Source organism: Suricata suricatta, chromosome 5 (assembly GCF_006229205.1).
Source record: "Suricata suricatta isolate VVHF042 chromosome 5, meerkat_22Aug2017_6uvM2_HiC, whole genome shotgun sequence".
NCBI lineage: Eukaryota > Metazoa > Chordata > Mammalia > Carnivora > Herpestidae > Suricata > Suricata suricatta.
The window spans coordinates 4,626,688-4,637,416 of NC_043704.1; the positions used below are offsets into that span (position 1 = coordinate 4,626,688).

Below are 10,729 nucleotides of genomic sequence, written 5' to 3' on the forward strand. Positions count from 1 at the left end.
CATTCCAGACAAGTGCAGCTGGGACCTTGCTTCTGTATCTGCTGCGGGGCCCCTGCCCCGCCCTCTCTGGGGGACCGGGGGGACATGATGCAGTCGGCAGTGAGAAGCATGGGCCTTAGCTCCACAGCGATGGGGCAGAGGGCAGAGGATGTGGACACAGACACAGCAGGTGTGCAAATGTGGAGGAGGGGGCTTGCCTCTACCTTCTCAGGGACAGCGGGGTCAGGCGGCCAGCTGGAAGTGAGAAACGGAAGGCCTTCTGGAGGTTTGGGGTGCACGGAAGGCATGGCGTGCCTATCAGAGAGCTGGAGGATGGCCGCTGGGCAGAAGGAAGAGCCCGTGGAGGTCAGCGAGCATGACTTCATGGGGAGACCCAGCCACGACCAGGCCTGGGCCCTTCCCGCAGGTGCGGACGCGGAGGGGCAGGGGGAGAGTGGACCTAATGACGGGCGGGCTCGACAATTGAAATAAAAAGTTCTCAGAAATGTTCTCTGGTGATGAGAACATCGTTGTCTCTAATACAATCTCTTCTGGACTGTCGGTCTATATGCAGAACATCCTTATTAATGATCACAGTGCTGTCAAAGCCCAGGTTATAAATCCTGTGTCATTCAGGAGAATGAGGTCACTGAACCTTCTCCATGGGTCCTGGCATAGGACTGACCCGTTTTCAGACGGGCTACCATTAATTTCCCTGTCGTGTCAGGGACCATTTCCCAAAGTGTGACCCGCCGAACACATGCAAGATGGCGGCACAGAGGGAGCGGCCACGCTCATTTGGGAACCTCTCCACCCGTCCCTCGAGTGACCTGTTCGCATGGACACGGGACCCGCCACGGGCTGGGGGGCTCGGGAACCTGGTCAGACGGTGGGACTCCCTTTCGTGAATGTGCTTTGGCAAAGGAACTTGCTCTATGGACCTGGAATACATTTTGGAAATTGATTTCATTTCCAGCATTAGAGCTTAATGACTTTTTCTCCCTTTCGGATGAACGCATTCAGGTCTTCTTTCCCCCACTCAGCGATGGCCGGACACCATAGGGGTTCTCTTAGTTGGGGTATGAAATGCTTGGGAAGGGGGCTGGGGGAAGTCTGGGTGTCCGAGGGACGGCTCCCTCCACCCTTCACCTTCCCCTCAGTCTGTGTCCGTCAGGACGGTGCCTCCCTGTGACTAGGGTGCTCCACTCGAGTGGCCAAGTCTTTTCCATGGATCACTGGGTTGGTCAACATGGAGCGCTCTCTCTCTTGACCAAGGACGAGGCCCAGTGTGATGTGGCTGTGGAGTTCTACGGGACCCTCAGGGTGAGCGCTGGGTGAGCCACCCAGGACGGCATCTCGCAGCCCAGGCAGACTGTCCCCTTCCTTATAGACAGACGTCACCGCTCCTCAGATGCCTGGTGGGTTCTGTCAGAAATAGCCCAGCAGGGGCACCCGGGGGCTCAGTCGGTCAAGTGTCCGACTCTTGATTTCAGCTCAGGTCATGATCTCACGGTTTGTGAGTTCGAGTCCCAAGTCATGCTCTGCGCTGACAGATCAGAGCCTGCTTGGGGTTCTCTCTCTCTCCCTCTCCCTGCCTCTCTCTCTCTCAAAATAAATAAATAAACTTTAAGAAAAAAGAAATAGCATAGCTATATAGAACAATATTTGCCAAGAATAAAAAAACCCACATTTAAAAAAAAAAGTATGGTTTCAGTGTAAGAACAGATTCACTTACGTAAAACCAAAATGCACACCAATGATTACAAACGCCTGTATTATGTTGGATCCAGAGCTCAAACTGGAGAAAAAAATTAAGATAAGAGTGGAACCCGGCATCTTTGAGTGGACAAAATGGGAGTCGGGCAAAACCACCCCTACCCTCATGACCCTGGATGAGCTGAAGGAGGCGGATTTCAACGTCAGCATGGATTACAGGTAGGCCACGCCCCCTTCTGCCGGGGGTGGGGCGCCTTCCCAGCTCTTGCTCAGGAAGGAACCTTCACGACCCTGTTACAGATGGTAAGGAAGACGGTATTCCGGGGACCACTGCGCTGGGGGTGTGGGGGGGAGCCTGGGGCCCAGGACTGGACTCAGCTCTGAACCTCACGAGGACAGGTGAGCCTCCAGAGCTGCAGCCTCACCTGTGGGGACAGAGAGGCGGGGTTTGCTCAGGATTCCAGCAGGAGCAGATTCCAGGGTGGGGGCGGCGGGCTTCCCTGTGTCAGCAGGGGACCTGCTAAAGCGGACTCTGCACGTTGGACCCTGAAGCCCGCAATCAGCCTCGTGAGGCGGGGCTGGAGGAGCCTGTAGGGTGTGGTCCAGGAGACACGGTTTGTCAGGCCGATGTGGCCATGGCTGACCCTCCCGGTGTTCAGTGGAGGACTTGCCGGAGATGGGTCACCGGCCCTTGGCCAGTTCGGGGCCCGCAGCAGAGTGTCACTGAGGACCTCCAGCCCTGCCTCCTGGGCCAGGCACAGCAAGCAGGCCGACGTGGCAGCCAGCCCCTCTCCCCGCAGGCCTGCGTTTCCCCTCGCCTCCCTCCTGCCGGCCGAGAGCTACGACGAGTATGTGAACAGGTGTGCCGTGAGCGTCGGGTGGATCACCAGCACCTGCCCGCGGGACGGTAAGGCCTCCCCCCCCCACCCTGGGACGGCAGCCCCCCAGGCAGGGGGGGGTCTCACCTCCTGGGTGGAAACGGGCTGATTTCTGGAGTCTAGGAAAGCCCCAACCTCGCCAACCAACAGCGTCCCACCGAGGCCTCCGGCCCTGAGGGAGTGCACGACAGGCCCCTGCCACCACCCTGGGCACCGACTCTGTCACTGAGAGCCCGTGGGACCCGGGACGGCAGGGCCAGCACAGACCCCTGAGTCCGCTTCTAGGGAACAAGAGAGTGGGGCAGCTGGACGTCAGGTCACATTCGGACAGAACGTCTGTACGTGTTGCCGGTTGAGACCTTTAGAGAAGTCTGAATGTGGGCCTGAACGTGGACATCCCCGAGAAGCCGTGGATTCTGCTAGGCGGGCCGGCGGCAGGCCGGGTGTGGCGGGGCGGCAAGTGGGGGGCAGACTGAGGTTTGTTCTGTGAGATGGCAGGACGGTGGGGTCGTGGGGGGGCGGGGCAGCTCACGGACGGTGCACGATGTGCAAATGTCCCACATCGCGGCCCGGGGATGCGTTAGGCCCACCTGCGGGCCTGTTTGGGTATATTTGAAAATATCCCTAGTAGGACCCTTAGAATTTTAAGTTACCGCATATACACTGAACATCAGCAATGCATCAGAGACCAAATATAACGTCGTGGGGAAAGCCCAGTGAAGACGGTACACTCCCTCCCCGCAAAGGGCTTGTTGGGGAGAGAGGCGGGACCCCCGGAACCTTAGGGATCTTGAACAGCTCGAGGAAGAGGCTCCGGGGCGGTGAGAGACCACAGGCTCCTTCCCCACCGGGCTCTGTCCGCCCCTCGCCCCGCTGACCATCTCCACTCTCAGAGCCGAGCACCTGCCTCCCCGGACAGTCCCGGCGCGCTGGGGGCCGCGCTCCCACACGTCCGGTCGGAAGAGACCAAACCTCGCTGTGCCCAGCTCCCCAACACTGCCGGCCACGAGGCTGCTGATTTGACCGGAGGGCACCCTGGGGAATGTGCTTCCGGAAACCACACCTGCGCCCAGGACGGAAGATGACATCAGAGCCTTTCGCTGTGTAACGGGGGATGGTCCTCAGGCCGCCGCCGTCCCGCTGTTCCAGTTCAAGCCTCCGTCCTGAGCTGAATTTCGGGGTCCAAGGGACGCTCCGCCCTTCTGAGAACACCTCCCCCACCCCCATCACAAGGATGAGGCCTCCGGGATGGCTGGGCATCTGCTCCATCAGCTCCAGCGCCCACTGAAGGGGCCATGTCGCGCTGCTCCCCGCCTGGGGCACAGCCGTCCTGGTGCCGCACCTGTGGCGGAGGCTGGCAGGACCATGGGGTTTGGAAGGTGAGCAGTGCCCGAGAGAGGACAGCGTGAGGCAGACGGGAGTGTGGCAGGTGTGGCTCACGGCGGAGGAGGAATGAAAACTCCAGGCGGGCTGGAGGGTAAGAGCCAGCCCCTCCCGGCTCCCGGGAAACATTATCTGTGAACTGCACACCGTCCTGGGCAGCCTGGAGTCACCTCCATACCACCTTGTGACCCTGCCGTCCAGAGGACGGAGGCCCGCGTGCCCACGGCCCCCGAGCACACAGAGCACAGGCCTCCCAGATGGCACCCAGGCCGGCCCTGCACCGTGACGTCAGAGGCGAGCATGGGATTAAGAGGAAATGACCTAGGCCAAGGTCATCAGGACTCCGGCCGTGCTGGACAAGTCAGTGTTGGGTGGGAGGCAGCAGGACGGATTGCTCTGCGTCAGAGCCTTCAGGGGGGGCTTGCCACCCCACTCCCTCCTCCTGGTGGATCCCGTGGCCCCGGCCGCAGCTCCTCGAGGACCCGCCGGGCTGGGCCAGCTCCCCCAGCGGTGCCTGGTCCCCGAGGCAGTCACACCACGGTGGGAGGCTCGCTCCACCCGAGGACTCGGGATGTCGTTATTGAAGTGAGAGGCATCTTCGGGCTCCTAGCCACCACCCAGCTGTTGAGTCTCATGCTGAGGGACCCGGCCTGGGTGCTGGCTACCACACCCACAAGAGGTGGCGGCTTGGATCACGGCACAGTCCCCTCCCCGCAGCTGGCGGCAGGCGCTGCGGCCCCCAGACGGTGCACGAAGACAGGATGCCCCAGGGACTGTGCACACCCCCGGGGGGGCTGTAACCGGGTGACCTGCTGCACCCCGCACGGCTTCCTGCCCGAGCTCTCTCTGGGTTTTCTGTGCACCACGGGGTGGCTCCACCCGCCGACTTTGGGGACCCTCGTTCTCACGTGCCTGCTCTGACCCCGAGGTGTCCTTTTCTGTGCAGTGGGCGTCATCCTGATTGTGGGCCACGGCTCGACGCTGGACTCCTGCACCCGCCCGCTCCTGGGGCTGCCCCCCCGGGACAGCGCGGACTTCGCCCAGCTTGTGAGGAAGGTACGTGCCCACCCTTGCCCTCTCTTCGGGCCACGACGTCAAGCCCCCTGGGCACACAGGGTCCTCACGCTCCCTTGACAGAAGGAAAGCAGGCGTCCAGACAACCCCGGGCAGCAGGGACACCCCCACCCCGCCCACCCCGTCTCCTGAGAACGTGCGCGCCTGCTCTTACGCAAAGGGCAGCCCTGGGCAGGGGGCTGCCGGGAGCGGCTTGTCGCCGTCATCACCATTACGGCAACGTTGGCCGTTTGCTGCCCAGATAATATGAAACCTATGACACGGGCAGCCCCGTAGCTGACCAGATGGTCCAGTGAGGAGGAGGCCCTGTGGGCACAAGAGAAAGGGCAACTGCAGGGCTGGCTTGCTCTGGGGACCCAGGGGCAGGGGCTGGAGGAAAGAGAGGAGCCCCCACCCTCTTGCCTTTGGAGTCAGCCCACGGAACACACAAGCACTCGCGGTCATGGCCAGCATGCCTGGGGCTGGGCTGGGGCTCTGCAAACACTCACAGGAAAAGCCAACAGGGGACGGACACGTGGAGGGGGTAGCAAGTAGTTTGCACTGACCTGTTGACCGTCACCCAGTGAAATGGATCAAGGCTGGCAAACTGGGGGCCCTGACACACCCCCTGCTTCTGCCTTGAAAATCTACTCAGGGCCACACTTACCCCAGTCCTTGGCCTCTTTATCAAACTAACCGGCCAGTGACCTTGAGGCCGGGAGTACGGTGGTACAGACGACACCAAGGATGGGAGCTGCTTCCTTTATGCAAAATCGTCGCAGGGCCATGACCGGCCACAGCTGGTTTGCGGAGGCGCAGACCCATGCCCCGCCCAGCTCACACAAGCTCTGTGCCCATGCAAAGGTCCGGGCGTTCGGAGCCGCCGGCCAGGGAAGGCCGGGTCCTCTCTTACTCGTGGGGCGAGTCAGAGCGCCACCTGCGTGCACCCTCTCTCTTCTGTTCACTTTCCTCTTGACCTGAGTGGAAGCCCCCAGAGGGTCCCCAAGGTGGGGCTTCCCATCTGTGACTCAGATGCTCCCGAACTGTTGTGGGTCCTGGGCCACCAACGGACCTCTCTCTGGATACGTGGCTCAAGGCCACACGGGGCGAGAATGGACTTTTCTGGGGGTTTTCCTGGCTGGCCTCACATGTTTGCTCCCCGGCTTCTGCGCTAGCTCCTGCAGAAGGCCCTGCCCCTTCCCGTGAGCTCTGGGCTGCACGCTCCTGGCCCTGCACCCCTCCCCCCTGCAGAAGGCCCTGCTCCCTCCCGTGAGCTCTGGGCTGCACACTCCTGGCCCTGCACCCCTCCCCCCTGCAGAAGGCCCTGCCTGCCTCCCATGAGCTCCGTGCTGCATGCTCCGGGCCCCACTCCCCTCCCCCGCTCCCGGAGCTCCAGGTCACCCCCACGATGACCACGCCACACCTGCCAGGTGCTGGCAGTTGCATGTTGAGGCTGTTCCAAAACCCGATTAGTCTTCTCAGCTGAATTCCCACCTACTCCCCTGACCCTGGGCCAGCCTTGAACTTCCAAAGTCCCACGACTTTCTTATGCTGACAGTGTGGTGTCCACCTCACCCCATCCCCAAAGAAGCTGGACTTCCCTATGCACAGCAGGAATTCAGCGAGGGGCTCCATGGAGCCACGGCCTTCAGGTCAAGGGCAGATGGAAACAGATCGTTCACCACCTGCCCCTTGCCCACCCCATCTTGCTGCCTCCCCGTGCACACACACATGCATTCACACGTGCACTCACACATATGCACACATGTGCACATGCACATACATGCACACATAGACACATGCATGCATACACTCACAGACACACACATGCACACCGGGGTACACATGTACATATACACATATGTACACACATGCATGCATGCACTATGCACCCGTGTGCGTGCATATACATGCATGTCCATACGCACACATATATATGCACACGCACGTGCACATACACGCACAGTCTCAAAGCAAGAGAGATTCGTCCTGAGTCAGCACCACGCTCCACATGGACCCCTGCACGTTGGAATTTCTGCAAATTCTGTCTCACTGAGAAATTTCTGGACATCAAAAGAGAGAGGAAAAACAGGAAAGCAAAACATGCACACAAACAAACAAAAAGCCTTAAACACAAAAATCTATACAAACACGTTCATCTTACAGATGAAGAGACTAAGGTCTAAAGTCTCACTTTGCGTTATTTTTCTGGGCTCTGCAAACAATGTCTGTATCTTTGTGACACCAAAGTTGAGAATGCAAGTCCCTCTCCAGGCCACGGCTGGGGCTTCCCAGCCTGGGCACTTGGCGAGCCTCAGGCCGGCATTCCTGCGCTGCGGGGGGGCCTGGGCTCTGCTGAGCCTCCAGCCGGGTGCTCCTATACTTCGGGGGGTCTTGGGCACTGTTGAGCTTTGAGCAGGATGCTCCTGTGCTGTGGGGAGGCCTGGGCTCTGTAGGACTGGGCACTGTTAGCAGCATCCCTGGCCATGCCATTAGGTGCCAACAGCACCCCCGGTGCGACCAGCCATAACGTCCACAGACATTGCCCTGGTCTGTGGGAGTGGGGGCGCGGTCCCTGCTGGGGACAGCTGTGTGAGACGCCAGCATCGTGTTCAAGGCAGCGGTGCCAGGGAGGGCCCATCGCGCCCACCTCCCCGCCCCAGCAAGGCCTCTCTGTTGGCTTTAGAGTTACTGTAAGATTGATTGACCTTGTATAAAATATTAATAAGCAATTGAAAACTCTGTCCTAGATTCCTTCTCTGGGTATGTGCTTCTGCGAAGAAAATAAAGAGGAAGGGAAATGGGAGTTGGTGAACCCTCCTGTGAAGACGCTGACCCACGGCTCAAACTCTGCGTTTAACTGGAGGAACTGGATCCAGGGCAGCTGAGAGACTCGCTCCTGCCCTGAGCGGCTCCACGCCAAGGAGGCAAAGCTCTCTCCGGGGTCTGGGCAGTGCTGGCACGTGAGGGGGTCCCACGCCCCTCAGTGTGATCTGTAGACGCACAGGACGCACTTTCACATCTCAGGATGGTCACCCACCGGCCACCTTTGTAGCCTCCACCAGCGGCTCTCTGTCCAGAGAGCTCCGATCTGGTGAGGTGTGGACGTGCCTCGTGGCCCAGAGGGCAGCCAGCCACTGTGACCCATCACAAAGGACAGAAGGACGCGCCCACTGTGGCTCACGGGTTCTGATGAGTCTCGTTCCCCATCGTTCTCCCAGTTCTGTTTCAACCTCCTTTTGGCTACGTCCACCCAGGCCTAAAGGGCCACAATATTCAATAAAATCTCACGAGAATCCAGCCACCAGCTGGAAATCGGAGACCCCGCAACGTGACATTGGGATTGGGATGTGGACGTCTCTGGGGACAGTCGTCATCCCCCACACCCTGCACATTGGGCACTCGTACAGCGGCAGACACCTCCCTCAGTGCAAGCCTGTCCAGAGTCTCCTTTTCTCCCTCTCGGTCACGTGGAGGGGGAGGTGGCTTTGCCAACTGGGGGAGCGCGTCCTGCCCTGACTCACAGGAAACACCCACCGGCACGGCGACGCCTTCCAGGATGCTGCAAACCCAGGGGTGCCTCTGGCTCTGGAGCAGCTGGTCCAGGAGGCTGCCTGGAGCCCCCCCGTGGCGCCCTCTCCCCCATACCCACCGGTCACACCGGGCCCCACAGCCAATGCACTAAGTTCCCCACACAGAATCCCACCACATCAGGCTGGTTGATGATGCGGGACCCGCTTGGGATTCTGTCTCTCCTCGCTTCCCCTCACCCACGTGTGCGTGCGCTCTCTCAAAATAAGCAACCCTAAAAAAATTAAAAGTTCTCTTCATTTGTGTCAAAAGTCAACCACCATCTGGACGTAGATGACGTGTCATCCGAAGGTCAACAGCAGCCTAACGCGACGTCACACCTATGTCACCCACCTCAGCACGCGGGCATCTTATTGTCCGCCGTCATCACCGGCGGGCAGAGCACAGTGCCGAGAGAGAGGCCACATTCACCTAACTTCCATTCTCGAGTATTATCATAACTCTATGTCGCTATTACTTATTGTTGCTAATCTCTTCCTGTGCCTGGTTTGCCAGTTACACTTAGTGTGTGTGTGTGTGTGTGTGTGTGTGCGTGTGTGTGTGTGTGTGTGTGCGTGCGGGCGCGTGGGGAAAACGTAGTCTATATGGAGGTGGACACATGCCATGCCTCAGGCATGGGCGACATATCATTCTCGGTCGGACAAGGGTGGCTACAGAACCATACGTAAATGCTCCTACACACACATAGCGTTCTTTCTCTTTCATTCTCTCTAAAGCTAACGGGGCAAGATGGAAACCATTCCTGAGTCTGAGTGAAAACTATACAAGTTCTTTTTACTATTCTTGCGAAGTTTCTGTCAGTTAAAAATTATGAAAATAAATTACAAAACATCGAAACTACTGGAAAAATGTAATAAAAATTTCAAGGACTGATGGGGTTGTGTCAAAAGGACCAGAAGCATGTATGAGGAGCTCCTGGTGGCCGGAGCCGTCCATTTCAGCACGATAGAGACTCAGGATTGCATTGGGTGGAAACAGTGAATCCATGAAAATCCATGAGGCCACAAGGATCGCTCAAAAAAAGAGAGAGAGAGAGAGATCTGGGGCATCTGGACGGCTCAGTCAGTTAAGCAACTGACTCTTGATTTTGGCTCAGGTTGTGATCTCAGGGTTTGTGAGTTCAAGCCCGACATTAGAGCCTGTTTGGGATTCTCTCTCCTCTGTCGCACTCCAGCTCATTCTCTCTTTCTCTCTCTCTCTCTCTCTCATAAACAAAATTAAAAAAAAAAAAAGAGAGAAAGATCCAGAAGAGACCAATCTGCCACTGTTTGTAGCATCTGTTAAGCTAATATTCTGCTATGAAAATTATTCAAGGGAAGGAAAAGAAAGTTTATCCTGTCTTCCCAGCAGGACTGTATTTCATGGAAACCAAATAAATCCACACTTTACTGCCTAATAAATGTAGAAGGGATGGTAGACTTAGAAAAACCACTGTTTAACCAAGATTGTAATGGTCTGAGAGGTGACCCCAAAGATTTTAGGTCTTAATCCCTGGAATCTGTAAATGTCACTTCTTTGAAAACAGGGTCTTTGCAGGTGCGATTAAATCAGGGTCCTGAGACGGAGCGATGGTCCTGGATCATCCAATCACAAGGGTCCTTACAAGAGAGAAGCAGAGGGAGATGTGATACAGACAGAAGAGGAGGCCTCAGTGTCGTCACGGAGCACCGGACCTGCCAGGAGCTGCAAGGTCAGGTCCTCCCCTGGGGCTCCTGCAGGAGCACGGCCCTGCAGAGGCCTCAGTCCCGGACTTCCCAGCATTCAGCGCTGTGACAGAACAGAGGTCTGTGGGTTGAATCGCTCCATTTGTGGTCATCTGTGACCGCAGCCCCAGGAGATAATATAACCATAAAATTGATGTGGACAATGACCAGGAGCTGGTGTGGAAACTGGGCGTGAGCGAGGATGGGGATCAGAAGGCTGCGTGATGTCAACGTTAACGACATGGCTGCTCTCATCTGCGTAGAACAACAGGGATCAGCCTGCACTGAGCCAGTGCAGGGGTCAGCCAGGCACTCTGCATCCTCTGACTGGATGACACAGAAGTATACCACACAACATGGGACATTTATCTAATGAGTGGTGGTTCCCCCAAGTCTTTGGCCATAACTTCCAGAAATGAGAAATAC

The 10,729-nt window shown here is 57.8% G+C and overlaps 1 protein-coding gene across 5 annotated transcripts in view; it reads left to right on the forward strand.

Annotated features, from left to right (window-relative positions):
• UBASH3A (ubiquitin associated and SH3 domain containing A) overlaps positions 1-8,856 on the forward strand; it is a 37,305-nt gene extending 28,449 nt beyond the window's left edge. For 2 of the 5 annotated variants that reach the window (XM_029938902.1, XM_029938903.1), the window contains 5 exons: positions 212-406; positions 1,770-1,914; positions 2,496-2,602; positions 4,903-5,012; positions 7,760-8,856. In XM_029938902.1, coding sequence (XP_029794762.1) covers positions 212-406; positions 1,770-1,914; positions 2,496-2,602; positions 4,903-5,012; positions 7,760-7,897 — 695 coding nt within the window. In that variant the 3' untranslated portion in view covers positions 7,898-8,856. The remainder of the gene's footprint in view (positions 1-211; positions 407-1,769; positions 1,915-2,495; positions 2,603-4,902; positions 5,013-7,759) is intronic. The other 3 variants (XM_029938904.1, XM_029938905.1, XM_029938906.1) reach the window with 2 other exon arrangements.
• The last annotated feature ends 1,873 nt before the right edge of the window (positions 8,857-10,729 follow it).